The 19,026-nt window shown below is 37.9% G+C and overlaps 1 protein-coding gene across 3 annotated transcripts in view; it reads right to left on the bottom strand.

The window, feature by feature from the left end:
* PRMT3 (protein arginine methyltransferase 3) overlaps positions 1 to 19,026 on the bottom strand; it is a 107,675-nt gene that overhangs the window by 18,568 nt on the left and 70,081 nt on the right. For all 3 annotated transcript variants that reach the window (XM_040980010.1, XM_040980008.1, XM_040980009.1), the window contains 2 exons: positions 14,666 to 14,853; positions 13,123 to 13,209 (listed from right to left, as the gene is read on the bottom strand). In XM_040980010.1, coding sequence (XP_040835944.1) covers positions 13,123 to 13,209; positions 14,666 to 14,853 — 275 coding nt within the window. The remainder of the gene's footprint in view (positions 1 to 13,122; positions 13,210 to 14,665; positions 14,854 to 19,026) is intronic.

Here is a 19,026-nt window from a genome sequence, read left to right as displayed (position 1 = left end):
CAGAAGGCCAATATTCACAGAGGTTTCCATCAGGACAGTCAGAAGAAACCTGAACTGAGAAGATTACTTCCTTATTGGTCATTGCTCTAGGGTTAACTGCAGGAATCAAAGAGAAAAAGACCTGGTCAAACTCACTTACCATCACAATCTAATAATGCTAATTGGCAGCCTCTGTGATTAACACTAGGGAGCAGTCCCCTGACAGCTCTAATCAAGGATCCACTCTCATTGATTATTCGATAACTAAGCCTCATCTTGTGTTTACTGCTGTGCTTGAGCTAGGTATTGTAGTCCTGCCTGGGTTTGATTATTTCATTCACAATGAATTCTGATAATGCTAATCTCAAGCATGATCCCATACCTACCTAGAATTAATTATGTAGCTCAAGAATTTCATTATTCCACTAGGGTCATATTTTACAACAATTTGATGTTTAAAACCTTTTATAATAAAACTTAATTAGTGGAATTAGACTCAATGAATTTTTAAAATGTACTCAGAGGCATTGTTCACAGTAGCAGCTTTCAAGAATCCCAAGCACTCATGTCTTTAGAGGAATACAGAAAGATTACTGTACTTTAGGATTCCTCATAGTCTTTCTGGCTAGATTTAAATATTACTTATGATTCCTTCTACTATTTCTATTCAATGCATATGTAACTTAAAGTAAACTTTTGGGGCTAGCTGTGTGGAACAGCTGGCTAAGCATCTCATCCTGATGCTGGTGTCCCATATCTGAATACTATGGATTTGAGTCTGGCCTTCTCATCATGCTCCCTACTCATGTGCCTGGGAAAGCAGTGGATGAGGGCCCAAATAAACGGGCTTTTATCACTCAGTTTAGGCACCAGGATGGAGTTCTGGGTTCCTGGCTTTAGATGGGCCCAGCCCTGGCCGTTGTGGCTATTTGGATAGTGAACTAGTAGATAGAAGATCTCTTTCTGTGTCTTTCGAACAAACCTTTGAAAAACATACATATGTAAAAAAGTTCTCACTATTATTTCTTTATCTCATTTCTGATTAATCCAAAGTACTATCAATTTTGCATCCTAGGTATCTTCTGAGCATTTCACTTTTCCATGGAAATCAAATAAATGTAGAGAGATTTGGATTTTAAAAATGCCACTAGGGTTTTCACCTCCCAAGTGCTTTTCCCACAGAAGCAGTGGATACTTCATCAAGAATTGTGAGTATGGGCACCAAGGACTGTATCACGACTGCCAAGGAGATCACAGGGATTTTGAGTGCCCTCGTAGGCCAAGAACTCTGAGGTCAGTCATCTCCTATGGAATCTCCCACAGGGGATGGAAGCAGCCCAGATCCCTCCTCACAGGGTCTAATGACATTGGAACAACAGCCAGGCACTCCAAGCAGTCCTCAGAAACAGAAGAACAGTAAATTTCCTCTGGACTTGGGAGAGGAGCTTTCTCTGTTCCTTACTTAGTTCCTACTTTAGCTCCTCTTCCTCACCTGCACTGACCATTGGGGTCACTCAGGAGCCCCAAAATTAGTTCAGACAGACACAGAAAGACTAATATGGAAAGCTCTGAACATACAGGAAAAGGTCAGCTGGCCTAAAGTTGCCCAGCCTTACTGGTCAGGCTCCCGATCTGGCTTTTCCTAGACCTCACTAGGTAGGATGCAGAGTTCAGTTATTCCTTACTTGCTAAGTTATTGGGGATTTCTCTGTTCACCTGCCTAATACTGTTCGACTCTTCAGTTGTTAATATATGGCTTGTTAGAGTTACAAGTCTGTTTTGATTATTCTAAAATGCACAAAGTTCTGTAAATTTTTGCTTCAATACTACAAACTGCTGAGTTTAATTATAATAAAATTAAAAAATAAAAAAGCCACTAGGAGTGTAGTTTAGAAGCTTCTAGAGTCTTAGAGATTGGAAAAATATAAATCAAGTGGCAGTTAATTTCAGAGGTATTACATAGAGGGTACTTGTACTTCAATAAAATATGAAAATGCCTGAAGTAGATGGAATCCTTTGAAATGTAAAATACAAAATATCCCTTTGTGTAGCATCTATATACTTTCAAAGGCTAAACCAAACATGGGGAAAAAAACCTCAGGCAACAAAGTTACTCTGGAAAATTCTATAATAAGGTGTTATATTAGAGACCAACATATAAACTAACCTCAGGTAAGCAAGAAAAAAAAAATCAACCTTTGTGTGCGTATTTTACCTGTACACTTCAGTAAATAACAGCTAAAGAAAATGGTGGTTTTTTTTTGCACGTACCTCTAACAATTTCAGTTAAAAAGTATGCAGACACACAAAATGTCTATCTAATAACCATTAATTTGATGGCATATGAAAAAAGCCTAGCAAGAGTGCAAGATGAACGGTCAGAGTTCTCCCAATCATTTAAAGCCTTTGCTGTTCATACTTTTCCTCTGAATAATGGGGGATAACAAGGATATTTTTTAAACAAAGGGTGGAGTGATCTGAGGGGGGCATTGTTGAGCAATCTTGACTGAATCTGTAGTGCAAACAAAACCACAACAGATGTGGAAGACAATGAGTTGGTTATATATGAGCACAGGCTGTGACTTACGCAAAGGCCGTTTAAGGGGAAAGGTAGAAATATCTAAGAGTTACCTATCTGGGGCTGGGACTGACAAGATTTGAGGACAGATTAAATAATTTAGAATGAAAGAAAGTCTTTAATATTCAATTATGATATTATATTTTTAAGACAAATACAGAAGAGTTTCGAGGTGAGCACAGAAGCTCAATGACTAGTATGCAGAATGGAAATACCTCTGAGATATGCAAGTTGTAAAATCTAGTAGGGAATTGGAAGCTTTTCTGTTTGTAGTTTTCTCTTCCCTTTCCATGTGAACTTTTGTTGAGATTCATCCACGTTATAGGGTACAGTTGTTCTTTCTTTGCTGTATTTTAGACTCCATAAATGTGCCAGCTTCCACTCTAGGTAAATGGAACTACTGGAAGAGAGCTGCAATGGACATACTTGTATATGTATTTCTAGTGAACATATACATTTTTTTTCTAGGTAAAGACCTAGAAGTGAAACAAATGCATTACACATAGAGTAAGCATGTGCTTATGTCTGGAAGCTACAGCAAGTCACTAGGTGGTGACTTTAGGTCACTATAGTACTTTGCCTCATCACTTGCACTCATTTCTTAGCTCCACTATGAAATAATTTCAAACATAGAAAATGGTATCATTGTGTACTGATCATTATATTCAACAAATACCAATCTGGCATATTTATTTTATCTTTTCTTCCTGTCCTCTTTTCTGTTATAATTTGCTTGTATATTCATAAGATTTGTTTTGCTTATTTGAAAGGTAAAATGACAGGGAGAGAGAGATCCTCCATTTGCAGATTCACTCCTGAAATGTTCATAACAACTGGGGCTGAGTTATGCTACAGCCGGAAGTCTCCCACATGGGATAGAACAGTCCAACCACTTGGACCATCTTCCACCGCCTTTCCAGGTACATTAGAAGGGAATGAGGTCAAAAGCATTCTAGTGACGGCTTGAACTGGCACTAGGAAATGGGTTGCTGAGGACACAAGCTACAGCTTAACCCAGTGCACCAGAAGACTTGGCCCCTTGTCTTACATCATGTCATTTCTTTCCTAGAAAATTCAGTTCATGTGTTTTTTAAAGAAAGAATATTTTATTATGTAGCTAGTGTGCTCTTATCATAACAGCTCAGTTTTTCATTTCTTTGCCATTAACACCTTGTAAATACAAGTATTGTCAATACCTTGCAGCGTATGTCACATACCATTCAGAATATCTCATAACAAGCGCAGAGATTTAAGTGTGGTCATCATCCACCTAAACCCAGTAACAAAAGACCATGTTTCAGAATAGAAAATTCTAGACCATGCTGCAAACCACATGGTCATTCACACTGGAGAAACCAAAAACCAATTGAAGAGGCATTATCACAATTGGAAATGTTCTCCAACAAGACATAAAATTTACCTAATGAAGCCAAGTAAAATATATACCAGATGTCCCCCTAAAAAATCTATGCTGCAAGTTCAAGTCAAATTTTTCTACTTCTAAGCAGCACAGATGTGTTGTAATAATTAGTTTCTTTAGCTGATTAGCTACACAAGGTCAAAAATAGGTCACCTTACAACAAAAAGTACTAACAGCGTATTTAATTCTCAGGGATGAAATTCACATTAGTAGATTTCCACTGACAGAGATTTTTCAAAAGCTTTGAAAAACTAAAGAGCATTATGGCAAAGAAATGGGTTCATATTAAAGTTTCTTAAGCTGCAAAAACTTTAAAGCTTAATTTAAGGAACTGCTGAAGTTTGAAATGTAAACGACGTAGTTCCTTTGAGTAGCAGTTGTATTACTTTAAACAAACAACTCAGGCTAGTGTTTGATGCAATTAAGCCAAATAAGAATATCTGACATTTTCTATTTATTCACTATCAAATATATCATTTAAAAAGAGCTAAATTGATAAGTAGCATACAACTTGTGCACTACTGTTTAATTTTCGTTTCCTAATTTGAACCCCAGGATCAGTATTGTGGTGTAGTGGGTTAAGCTGTTGCCTATGATGCTGGTATTCCAGATCATAGTGCCAGTTTGAATCCTGGCTATTTTGCTGCAAATCCAGCTTCCTGCTAATGCACCAGGTAAGACAGTGGGGAGATCAAGTTGGTGCTTCTGATGATTTAGGGGAGTCAACGAGCAGATGGACGTGCTCTTTCCCTCTCTGTTGTTCTTAGAAATGTATATATGAACATATGTATATTTGGCTTGGTTATGACATAAGCCATCCTTTAAACACTTTTTAAAAGATGTATTTATTTGAAAGGCTAAATTACAGAGAGGAAGGTCACTAGTTCACTCACCAAATTGCAGCAACAGCTGGAACTTGGGACTGTTCTAAGCTAGGAGCCAGGAGCTTCTTCTGGGTCTCTGATGTGATTGCAAGAGCCCAAGTGGTTGGATCATCGGCTGCTTCTTTCCCAAGTCCATTGGCAAGGAACTGAACTGCAAGTGGAGTAGTCAGGACTCATGCCCAAATGCGATGTCAGTGCTACAGGTGGTGGTTTTACCTGCTAAGCCTCAGTGCTGGCCCCAAATAACCAAATTTAAAACATAAATATGTAGACTCAGATTAATTTTCTAAGTTGGAAAAATACCTGAACTTATTCAGGGATCCAGGATACAGACAACTGCAAACACTGCCAAAAAAACATTCTCATACAACAATAAAGTAGAGAAGTGACAAAAATCATAGATAATTTTCATTAAAACGAGAGTCTTGTGTGCAAAGAAATCTGTAGTATCTCCAGAGAGGAATGAATCTTTCCTAGCTGAGCAGAAACAAACCATAGCTCTCATACCTGAAGGCACTCACCCAATGTGGAGCCACAGGGCCACCAAAATAACAAAAATGCTATCAGCACTGGAACCTTTCAAGCACAAGGGAGAATTAGGCTGTGTTTACCAGCTGCACCCAGGCTTTTATGTAGTACACTAGGGTTTGGAGAAGTTCAAAAGGGAGAGCTAGTCTTCTCTGCAAACCTATTCTTTCTCAGGCTTCCTAATGGGAGATTATCCTGCCAAGCAGGAAGGTAAAGAGGTTTCCCTGCAGTTTTCAGTTCTAAAGTCAAAATAGTTTACTATCACCAGTAACATGATTTTAGACTTGCCTAGAAAAATGAAGTGGTTTCAGATATCTCAAGAAAACCTGAACAGTAATCTCAGGGAAATAAAATCCTCTTCAATCACAGATGGCTCAGTTGGAGTGTTTAATCTTCTAATTCAATCCAAATCCCAGCCTTTGCAGTGAGTACCAATTCTCAACTACTAGGTCATTAAACTATCAAACCCCTATCAGGACCTTTTTCCTGCACTCCAATTTGAAGACCCCACTGAAAACCAAATTCACCAAGTCTCTTAACTATCTGACTTAATATTCCTTCCTCTGAGATGCCTTTAAAGTCGTCAAGGTGTACAAACAAGGTAGTGGTCCTGTGCTCAAAATGTTGGAAATGTACTGAGTGGCACCCAGCTCAATTTCAGTTTTGATAATAGTCAGCCCTCATTTTGGTGGTCTAGGGAATGCCTTTCCAGGGGAAAAATACTATGTACTGTTTTATATTTTATGTGAGATAGAGAATTAAAATCATGAAATATGAGAAAAAGGGGAAAGTGAGACTCAAAAAAGTGAGGTGGCTCAGGGAATTAGCAAATAAAAAAATTCTAAATGACTCTAAAAGAAATTTAGAGATTAACCAAATGGATGAACAGAAGTCTAAAAATGGGCACAAATTCTAGAATAACTGAAAGAGTTGGCAAGAAAGTAAACAGATGTGCCCAGCCTTATCTGAACCCTGACCTGCACCAAAGAACAAACAAAATAAAACGGAACCAAACAACGAAAAATCCTATAGCTACATTTAAGGTAAGTGATGCTGAAAACCTGAAGGTGGGAAAGGGCAACGCAGTAAGATGCAGACAACAGAAACAGCAGCTGTGAGAGTTACCTGGGATGGCACACTTTTCAGGACAGGGGGTAGGGTTAATCAGATGGTCCCAACAGAACCCATCAACACTGGCAAATCCTAGGGACTGGAGAGTTCCACAGATGTCAGAAGCTTGGAGTCCACATAAGGGACTACCTGGAGTCGGCACTGTAGGCTGGTATTGTTTTTGCCTAAGCTGTGATAACATGACATATCAGGGCAGCATGCCAGTCACTCTCATGGTACTAATGAGTCTGAGGGCGTGCATTCCATGCTGCATTGCTCTCAGAAGCTAGTCGGCCAGTTGCCAATGAGCCCAATGACTACATACTTCCCAGCACACTATCCCCACTGTTCCTTCTCCCACTGCAACATACACCACATCTACGACCATTGCTATTGGGGAGAGGGAGGGGAAAGACATTTTTCTTGGTGTCACTATTCCCATTCTTGGAGTGACACCAAAAAAAAAATTTTCCCAATAACAATGGATGGGAAAACAGTGAAACATGGCAGTCCTCAGGGTTAGTGGCTGCCTATGAGGCTCAATGCACTACTAGAAATACAAACAAGATAAAACAAAACAAAACCAAAAAACCCTGGAAGAACAGAAAGCGTGATCCAGGAACAGCAAAACAAAGCTTGAACAGAAACAACTATACAAAGAGGGGACAGTCTAGTAACAAAGTGGGTTCAGCCACCACAGGCCATTCTGGCATCCCATATAAAATACCACTTTGAATCAGACTACTCTGATTCCCACCCAGATCCCTGCAATGCAGCTGAGAAGGCAGCAGATGACAGCCTGACACCCAAGTGTGGATCAGAATGGAGCTAGTGGCTTTGGCCTAGACCAACAGATGGAAACCCCTTTCTTTCTCTGTGGCTCTTTAACTCAATGAGATGGTATAATGAATGCAAATAGTATGCCACTTCAAAATTTTGGCAGAAAAACTGAATTAAAATGGTTTCATTTTGGTGCAAAAGTTCGAGATCCATCGGCAGTTTTTTCCTGTATTTTCCAGGAAATTTTGATGATCCCAAGTATATGTGTTCCTAATGATGCAGTACCCTATCTGATAAAACAAATATTAAATACGAAGGGAGAAGTGGGTCCCATTAAATAGTGGGAAGCCAACCATCTACTATCGATGGGCAGAGGGTCCAGTATGAAAATTAAAAATGGACTTACAGTTGCAGAAAATCTAAAAACCAAAAAATAGTCATTCCTTCAGCACAAATATACCGTATTTTAAGTTTACAACCAAGTCTAAGCAAATTCTGATCTATTTTTGTATTTCTTGGGAATCACCAAACTGTCTTCCAAAATGATTATACTAGTTTACATCTCCTAGTTTTATTTTCTTAACACTATTTGGTGAAGAAACTATTCTTTCTCCAGGGAATGATTTTATCTCACTTGTCAAAGATTAGTTGGTTGCGAATACAAAGATATCAAGGCATTACAAAGTAGTTATAATCAAAACAGACTGGTACTATCAAAACAGACCTGTTGACCAATGGTAGAGACTAGAGATTGCAGAGATTAGTCCATATACCTGCAATTTGCTACATTAAAAGTCTTATATGTACTATATGATGCCCATATAAATGCTGCTAGTACCCAGAGTAGAACACTACAGTTACACAATGAAATTAAAAGTAGAACTGATGAGATAAAATATTTTAAATGTAATAATTCCAAGTCTTTTGCTTTTGAACATAAAAATCGTGGATTTGGTGGCTAGAATTGTAGTAAAGCTCGTGAAGACACCACCTGTGAAGCCAGCATTCATTATGGGTACAGACTCAATTCCTGCTTGTGGCTGCTTCACTTGTGATGCAGTCCCCTAAGACTGACAGCAGATGGTGGTCCAAGTGCCTGGACCCCTGCCATCCACATGGGGGGGATGCCTGGCTTCAGTGTGGCCCATGCCCAGCTGTTGCAGCCATTCAGGAGTGAATCAAAAGATGGACAATCTCTGACCTTCTCCTTGTCTATCATTCTAGCTTCCAAATGAATAAATATTTTCCAAAAATTTGATTATTCATTTACTTCAAGGTTAAGTAGACTACTGTGATTGACTGTCAGCTGATAATTAACCCTCATATTACATCATAAAAGAAAGCAAAGGCAATTTTACCTGAAATGTCTGTATCACATGATGAAAAGAAAGTTGCTATGTATGCATTGCAGGTATTCAATAAAAAATTATCCCTCAGGGCCCGGCGCAGTGGCGCAAGTGGTTAAAGGTCCTCGCCTTGCACACCCGGGATCCCATATGGGCGCCGGTTCTAATCCCGGCAGCCCCGCTTCCCTTCCAGCTCCCTGCCTGTGGCCCGGGAAAGCAGTCAAGGACGGCCCAAAGCTTTGGGACCCTGCACCCGCGTGGGAGACCCAGAAGAGGCTCCTGGCTTCAGATCGGCATAGTATCGGCCCGTTGCGCTCACTTGGGGAGTGAATCATCGGACGGAAGATCTTCCTCTCTGTCTCTCCTCTCTCTGTATATCCGCCTTTCCAATGAAAAAATAATAAAAATAAATCTTTAAAAAAAAAAAATTATCCCTCAATACCTTAGGCAACCAAACCTCAAGACATTTACATATAAATGTTAAATGTTGATGCAAAACTTTAAATTTAAAATGCCATCAAATTTTTTCTGTGATATTTTGTGTGTAATTGTCAATATAATGGAGAAAATTGCCAAAAATAAAACTGTTTTCAGAAAAGATTCTAATAACTTTCAGCAATCACTATATGTCTACAGCACACACGCTACTGCAATTAAAGCCCAAGGGAGGTTTCTAAGCATTTTACTCTGAGAAAAATTCAATTTCCTCTAATTTTTTAACATTAAGTCACAAATTCAGTATCTGTTCAGAAATAAATGATTTTCTGCATATTTAAAATGGGCTTACGTAAGAAACTCCCTTTTAATTTGTAACTATGCATTTCAGTTTTATGCACAAGAATAACTACATTTAAAAAAAGGATTTGTGCTGTCATCTAATTCATATCATCACTTTTAAAAAATTCTGAATACATAAAGAAGAAACAAAGTCATATTTACCACCCATCCTAATTGAGTTGTTATAGATGATCCCTTAAGTAAATAGATGGCTACTCTATTGTAAAGAATGACTCACATACAGAAAACCACCAATAACACTTGCTGGTGAGGACACGGGGAAAAGGGAACCCTACTCCACTGCTGTTGGGATTGCAGGCTGGTGCAGCCTCTACGGAAATCAGTATGGAGAATACTCAGACAACTGAAAACCTGCATACCATATGACCCAGCAATAGTACTTCTAGGAATATATCCAAATGATCTGTTACACGAGAAAGCAACATGCACCCCTATGTTCATAGCAGCACAATCAATAATTGCAAAAACATGGAAGCAACCGAAACACCCAGCAACAGAAGGCTGGATAAGGAAGCTATGGTTCATAGACTCTATGGAATACTACTCAGCTATTAAAAAAAAAAAAAAAAAAAAAAACAAATTTCTTTGTGGCCAAATGGGTCCAATTGGGAACTATTATATACTAACGGAAATGAGCCAATCCCAAAAGGTCAGATATCATATGATGTCAAATCTAAAAATTATACCTGTAAATTGTGTATCATCGCACACCCAAGCTGTCTGTACTACACGCAATAAAATATTGTAATGTAACCTATGAATCAATAATTCATGAGACAGATTGCATATAATCACCTGAGATTATTAACATCACTGTTCCCCATGGGTAATGATGATCTAATCCATACTTACTGTACTCTCATTTGAACCACATGGGTCATACACTAGCATTAATTTCTACAGCAAGATATTGGACACTCTTCTGTGCCACTCTACTGTCACATCGATACCCCTGCTATGACTTCATCAACACCATGGAGATGAAGGCCCACTATTTCATTTTATTTAATTTTTTCCTTCTTTTTTCCCTCTCAACCCGAGAGGGTCTGTACTTAAGGGGAAGTATAATGGAAGTATAGTGGAAATAAATATTTCTATAGGCAGAAACAGAGAGAAGTACATCCCCCGTATTTGGAATACAAGGATGGTCTCACAATGAAGCAACAGATAAGCCCTACATTGTTGGGCTACACCTCAATGGCAGTATGGTGGACTTCCGGGGATACTTGGAAGATGCCTAGTGGAAGACTGGAGAGGAGAACAAATGGGGAGAGGGAGGAGAAACCCCAATGTCTATTAAACTGTGCCATAAGATAAAGAATTTAGAAATTAAAAAGAGAGAAGTAGACTTGGAATTCATTCTTGTACAATCACCCATACAATTGGTAGAGGAAACCAACAATCCATCATTCCAAAGAGCAGGAGAGTTGAGGCTCACAAAACAAGGAAAACTAGGGAAAGCACTGGACCAGAAGCCTTCCTCATGTCAGATTCAGGTTAGAGCAGGCATTCTGGAGAGGAATGCTTCCAAGCAACAGTAAGCTCTGAAAGGATGTAGGAAAAGTTTCAAAAGGGTCCGGTTTTTGCCTTTTTGCCAAAAGGAGATATGTGACTCATCATATAAACCTGTCCTGTTTCTGAGAAAAACTTAAAATGAAAAGAAATTGTTTAAAATATTTCCTATGCAACACATTTCAAAACTATTTCAACATGCAGAGGGTGAACCACTGGATCTCCCCTCCCTTCCCTCTTCTCTGTCACTGTGCATTTCAGGTAAATTTTTACATTAAGCACACACACAAAGCATACAACCTGGATTCTTACACAGCAGTACAATCATTTTTCACAAGATGCTCTATATTCTCTATAAGAAGGCTATTAGGATCAGAAAAGACAGTTTGTTTTATTCCCTTATATGAAAGACTAATTACTGCTTCACCAATTAAATGAAACATTAATGCTTTCTACAATGGTGAATGAAGTAATGCTTTTGAAATGATTCACTTATCACCTGGCAATCATGTGTTTAATGACTGTCAGGTTTTCACCACAGTGAGACAATTTACATCAATTACTTGACAATCATCTGTTAATAAGCAATGATGGGACACATACAACTGCACTCCAACTTCATGCCACCTTTTTCCCAAACCCATCTCAAACATTTTTTGCATAAAAACCAAGTAAGCTAAAAATAAAAACCAACTCTATAAGGTACCTGACAGATGTAAATAATATAGGAATGTCTTTTTAATTAGATGTATTTTGGAACTCTGAGGAAACATGCAGCAAGTACCTATCCTATATTTACATTATCCTTCAATACCATAATTTTGATTCTGATCTTAGGACTAAATAAATATTACTAGTTTCCTTTTTAATTTATTCTTAAAGTATGTGGAATAAAACTAATATTACTGAAGGTCAGTTTCTTCTAACACAAAGGTTCCTGCACACTTCGGCAACCACAGATTTATGTATCTGTTGTGAAACTTTCTACACATAAAACTGCCATTGTTAAAACCATGTTCCAAAATTGACCCAGGTTCAGCTGTTCTCAATGAAGATTTGGAGGAGGAATTAGTCAATTTTCTGAGGTACAGACCCATGTTTTTCTTAACATCCTGAGTCTCTCAGAATATAGGGACTTAAAAGAGAGGAAAAGATTATTTTAGTAACTTACCATTTCTGTCTATAACATAGACACACTGACATATTATTTCATTAATTCATGTAACATCTCCAATATTCTTGAAGCTGTTGAACAGTGTCAGATATAAACTACACATAACCTGAACAAAATAGGCAGCAGAACTAGATGTGCCTAATGTTTCGAAAGTGCATGGTTTTATTATATCAGGTAGATGCTCTAAAGAAAAGGGAATGAGTATCCATTTCTTAGTTATTTATTTTTCATATTATTCTACCAAATAAACCTACCACCCAACATCCAGTTTGGCACTGCAGTACAGGTCAGCTGCACCTTGTATGCTGGCATGCCACACTGGCATACTGGTCTGAGTACCAGCTTTTCTGCTTCTGTTTATTTCAAAGACTTACTTTGAAAGAACTAGCAGAGAGATATCTTCCATCTGCCAGTTCATTCCCTAAATGGCTGCAACAGCCAAGCCTAGTCAGGCAAAGCCAGGAGCTCATCTGCATGGGTCAGGGACCCAAGGATTTGGGCAATCTTCTGGTTTCCCAGATGCATTAGCCGGGAGTGGGAATAGAAATGGAGCGACTGGGTTGCAAACCAGACGCTGGCATTGCAGGCAGCACCTTAACGCTCTGTGCTACAATGCTGACCCCTGTCCTCCTTCTGAGATTTCTGCTTCTCCTCTGTAGTTCTACCTTTCAGAACAAATAATAGTTAATGGGAGTCATAGGACATAATTTTGTCTTTGTAGATAAAACCGAATGCCCTTAATCATACAATAAATTATTAATTACAACATAATCATGAAGAATCTGTAATAATGCAAAATCACTACATAAACATTGTTTCCTAATACCCTCTCTATAAACTAAGCTGTTTTGAAGGACAAAGATCTACCCAATCTGTCTAATGGCTTCACAAAGACAAAAACTGTCAAAGGCAATTGAAATTTTCATCTACCTGAAGCCTGGTAATAAGTTCATTAGCCTGCCAATCAACTGCATTGCCAGTGAAATTAGAGAAAGCAGAATGGACTAACTTACTGTGCAAATGGAAGTCTTTGTGCATATCAGTGTAAACTCTGAAGAAAATTCCAATTCTGAGATGGAAGTTGTATGGCAATCTATATGCTATCCATTAAAAAGCAACAAAAGGAACAGGTTAGTATACACATCAAAAACCCCAAAACCATAAAAATATAACTTTAAACCCACATTTTATAAATTTTAATCATTCACATGCCAGCTTTGGGATTTATTTTCAAATTTGAATTAATAGCACTATCATTGATTGACATTTTACCCAGACTCACTAAAATCATTATGCATCAAATCATGGCTCTGATATGCTAGTTGAACTTTCCTAAGACAAACTAACAAACACTTGCAAATAAAAAAAAATCGTGTCCCATCTAAAATTATACTGTATACCACTGTGGTTTTCCTGATCTAAATGATGTGATAACAATATTTTTACAGAAAATGTCAACTTGAAGACACATGCTAATCAAAAGGAAAAGTTGCTTTACAATTATTTGTGTAACTGCAATTGAAGATAACTTTGTTTCAAGACACAGGGATGGGGGAGGAACTCAAGCAACAAAACTAATAAACAAGATTCCATTTGAGGAGGAAAAAACCCAGTCGTATATCTCAATTTACTTATATTAAAGGCATGCATACTTTTTAAACATCTTTGCTTTTCAGCCTTAAATTTTCTACTTACTATATTCATTCACAGTGGTTTGGGCACTAAGCAAAGAGATCCCTAGGTAAATTAGCATTTCTCACCTCCAAATCTCTTTTTTTTGCAAAGTCTTAAGACAGCCTTGGCTATAACTGCACACATTTACCCTGAATGAGTCTCAACATGGCTCAGTGCTATAACCACCACAACAGGAGTGTTTTTGTTTTCTTAATATCTGAATGCAGCTTTCACTGATTTGCTCTTGTCCACAAATTTCATGTTCATTATTCCATGCTAATTTTAATATTTTACCCATGTAAGAAAATGAACATTTACTGAATATCTATTTTGTCAAGAACTGAGAACAATAGCAAGTTGAAAATTAGAAAACATCTTAGTGAATTGCTGTAAAACTACGTATATTTGACTAGCTTGTTGAAGCAAATTAAATTTTTTTTTAAAGAAAAGCTGTATGACTTTTCTGTGCAAAGTTAGTATTGAACCAGTGTCAACAATATAGATTCAGAAAAAAATGACAGCTTAACATGGTAAAAACAATAAAAATTGTAACTGAGAAACAAAGATAGTAACTATGGAATCTGAAAATACTAGAAGAAATGTGAATGAGAGAAATGAAACTGTAGAATATGTGATTTGAGTGAGAAGCTAGAACATGTCAAGGCACAGCAGTGAGGCAGAAACAAAACAGGACTTTCTGCCTTAAGTAAGCCAAGTAAAGGTAAATGATTAAACCAGTTCAGAGCATAAAGGAGTCAAAGGTTTTGTAAAGAAAAGTGAAGAGTACCATTTTAAAGATCTATATGTAAAATCAACATATTAATTCCAAGAGCAACAATAGAATTCTACTGTGATTAAAAAACGTATTTACAGAATGCCTACCTTAACACTACATGCATCTGAGATGAGAGTCTTTGGGTCTAGAACCTCCACAACAGCTTCCGGAATGACTGATTTCTTCATGCAGGACATGTTGAAGCCGTACACATCATCCCAGAAAGCAATTTTATCAGCATGTTTACTGACATCACTCACTGCTACCAGGCTGATAGTGCAAACATCAGGGTAGACTGTAACAAATTAAGTTGCACAGTACATTATTAATCTCTCCTTTTATGACAAAGTATAATTTTTAAAGGCGAATTATATCAAGTCCACCAGCACAAATTACACAATGGGAGACTAACACAGGCATAGACCAGGAAAACAAACAAGGTTCATATAGCAGTAGTCTTTTGAAAAGAGACAGCATGGGGTCAAGCACTGGGGCACAGCGGAGTAAGCTGCCACCTGCAGTGCCATCACCCCATACAGGTACTGATTTGACTACTGGATGTGCCACTTCCAATTCACCTCCCTGCTAATGCACCTGGAAAAGCAGTGGAGGATGGTCTAAAAGTTTGGGCCCCCCAGAGGGAGACCTGGATGAAGCCTTTGGCTCTTGGTCCGGCCTATTCTATCCTTGGCCATTGCAGCCCTTTGGAGAATGAACAGTCAGATGGAATACCACCTTCTCTGTCTCTCGCTCTTTCTGTAACTTCACCTTTGAAATAGATTTTTTTTAAAAAAAGGCCAAGATTAAAATAAAGATTCTAATGATGAATTACCATTTAAAATATACTAGATTTTTATTATTTCATATATTTTTCTAAAACAGGGGTGGGGTGTTTTTCTTTGCCAAGGTGTATTTGGTTATTTATAACATTAATCATGAGACATTTGGTATTACAAAATTAAGAATTGGTCTCCTGTGGACAATGGTATGGTGTAGCACATAAAGCTGACGCTTGTACATTTTTGGGGCAAATTTTCTTTGTTGGACTAAATATGACAATCATAGAAGCTTTCTCACATTATATCTTGTAATGTCATCCTTAAAGAATAGCATAACAAGGGTATAGCCAGGAAACTTTTTTCTGTAAAGACAGTATTTTAATTTTTGTAGGCCATATGGTTTTTGTTACAACTACTGTTTCTGTTAGTATAAAACCAGGTACAAACAATATGTGAACAAACGAGCAATGCTGTGTTCCAATAAATTTTATCCCAAAATAAGGAGCAGGATACATACAGATACTCCTGTTCAGGCTCACCACACTGTGCAAACCTCTGGGGATGCAATTCACAGTCATTTAAAGGAATTAAATAGCACCCAGAGCTGCACAGTGTTTAGACACTGAAGCTACCTGACATATCCATAAAGTCCTTCTAATGTAGAACACTCATGAAAATCTTAGATTTTATAACACCAACAGTGTGTATGTCAGGGTCAGCAAATGATGGCCCCTAGGTCAAAATCAGGCTGTGGCTGTTTATTAAATGCAGTTTCCTTGGCACACTGTCATATTCATTTGTTTGCCTACTGTCCATGGTTGCTCTATACTGCAGAGACAACAGCTGGGCCCCAGAGAACATGTGATCTTACAAAGCCAAAAACATTTTCTACCTGAATATTGAAAGTTTTTTGATTTCTGGCTCTATTTCAAGCAATGTGACCTATCAATACTATCAGTAATGAAACTAAGAAAGACAACTTTTTCCTAATAAAAAATTAAAACTTAAAGTAGTAATAGTTTTGAAAGTATGTTTGTAATAGGAGGAAATTAAAGAGGAATACAACTTTATTAGTATCGGGATATTTCAAAGTAATTATAGTTCACAAAAATATAAAATCATAGTTTTTGTATGTCAGTATTTATAAAAGAAATTATTTCTTCCCCAGACTTATGAATATTCGTAAAGAATGCATCATCAGTGTTATAGGTCAATTTGGCTCCTTGTGCACCTCCTCACAGCTGCCTAAATTTTGGGCCACCTGCCAGAATTCTGGCAGATCTGTTACCTTCACATTATAAAACATTTGTCATTTGATTTTGGTCAGAGAGAAGCTATAACTGAATAATTATTCCTTCTTGTAGGTGAAATTAACCAAACGCTGATTGGACAAAAGCATCCTCTTAACAGACCATTTATAAATTCATGGCTTTGACATCTGTGTCCTTCTCGATTCAGTGCCCAGAATTCATTTGTCACTAGAACAGCTCACATGGTGAATAGATAAAAATGGGAAATCCTTTATCCCTAAGAAATGCTTTGCAAACTTTAAGGCAATGAAGGGTAAGAATGAGACACACACACAATTTGTAGTAAAAACTAGAATCAATGCTTGTACATAAATAATTACATAGTAAAGAGGTCTGAATCAAAGAGACACTAAATTTAATAAAAAATAAACTACTCATTTCACAATTTTTGTGAATACATGTAACAAAGAGACTTTAGTATAAGTCAGTGATAGCAAGATGTTTGGTACACAAAAAGGAAATAAAGTCATTAAATTAGTGTATTTTCTAAGAATCACAAAAGTTTTAAGAATGACTCTCCAGTTAATACAATCAAGGTATCTTAATATTTATTTGGAAATTGGACATATTACTTCAATATTGATTTTAAACAGTGACTAAGCCCAGTAAAGCATATCTGGCTAATACAATTTTTATGACTAGGCCACAATATATTTAGGAAAATGGTGCTGAAAAAAGGTATAAATGATATTGCTATAACATTATGAACAAAAGCAATACTAAAAATGTGGAAAAAATGGACTTGTAGATAAGAAGAGGTGCCAGTGGCATCATGGTGAAGCTGCTGCCTGTAATGCTGCATCCAGTATGGACACTGCTTGGGGTCCTGGCTGCCCTACTTCCCATCCAGCTCCCTGTTGATATACCTGGGAAAAGCAGTGGATGACAGCTCAAGTCCTTGGGCCCCTTTACCTATCTGAGTAACCAGAAGAGGCTCCTGGTTTTGGAATGGCCCAGCATAGGCCACTGAAGCCATTTGGGGAGTGAACCGGAAGTTGGAAGACCTATGTCCCTCCAACACCCACCTTCCTTAAACTCTTTCAGGTAAGTAAATAAATATAACAACAAAAAAAGTAGATAAGAAATAATGAAAAAAAAAATACATGCGACCTTTATAAGCACTATAAACCAGTTGTAAGTGGCTGTGTCTATTGAGATAACCTAGTGAAAGTTTAGAAAATGGTAAGTGTTGGGGCTGGGATAACAGCTCAATTGACTAATTTTCAGCCTGGGAAGTGCCAACTTCTCATATGGGTAGTGGCTCATGTCCTGGCTGCTGCACTTCATATCCAGCTCCCTGCTTGAGGCCTGGGAAAAATGGTGGAAGATGGCCCAGGGCCTAGGGTCCCTGCACCCATGTGGCACATCCAAGGGGCTCTCAGCTTTCGTCTTTGATTTGGTTTAGTTTTGGTCACTGAGACCATTTAGGCAGTGAACCAGCAATGGATAATCTTTCTCTCTGCCTCTCCTCTCTGTAAATCTGGCTTTCTGATACAAATAAATACATCTGTAATAGAAACAAGACAGGAAGGAAGGAAAGAAGGAAGGAGGGAAGGAAGGAAGGGAGGGAGGGAGGGAAGGGAGGGAGGGAGGAAGAAAGAAAGAAAATGCTAAGTGTTACACAAATGACAGGCATGATCACAAAACTTAGATTCATTTCATAACATTTATAAGTACAAACCTAACATTAACATTAAGCAATTCTTTTATATTAAACATCACAATGACTTCTGAATGACTTTCTAAAAATTGGTAATAACATTGATTTTTCAGATAAAGAATGTAAGTAACTTATCTCCAATTACCATGTTCATCAATCAATAAGGTGATTAGTCAGCCAACAACACAGTTAAAGGCTAAAAATCCTGTATGCTTTCAACTGTGAAAGATGACATATTTAATACTTTTCAGATGGAAAAGCAGCAAAGAGGAAGTCTATTTTCTAAGTTTACTAGGTATTTCTTGGAAAAGAAAGAGGGAATAAGATAATGGTTACGATGATAACATCTAACTGTAGTCTGGATTCACCTTCCAGTTCTAGCTCCCAATTCTAGCTTCCTGTTGTTGGAGGACCTGGAAGACAGCAGTGGTAGATGGTTGTGTTCCCACCATCCTCATGAAGAACTCCGAATTGATTTTTAGGCTCCAGGCTTTCCTCCAGCCCAGCCACTTCTGTGGCAGGCATTTGTGGAATAACTAGCTTATGAGAGCACACCCTTTCTATCCAATAAAGAAGCAAACAAACAGGCACACACTGTGGCATAATGGGCAAAGCCAATGCCTGTAACACTGGCACCCCATATGGGTGTTGGTTCAAATCCCACCACTCCACTTCCAATCCAGCTTCCTGTTTATGTCCTAGGAAAAGCAGAGAAAGAT

This window comes from Ochotona curzoniae, unplaced genomic scaffold (assembly GCF_017591425.1).
Source record: "Ochotona curzoniae isolate NIBS_2020 unplaced genomic scaffold, NIBS_Ocur_1.0 contig_3432, whole genome shotgun sequence".
Lineage (NCBI taxonomy): Eukaryota > Metazoa > Chordata > Mammalia > Lagomorpha > Ochotonidae > Ochotona > Ochotona curzoniae.
The sequence above is the reverse complement of the archived record's forward strand: the minus strand, read 5'-3'. Positions and strand labels throughout refer to the sequence as shown.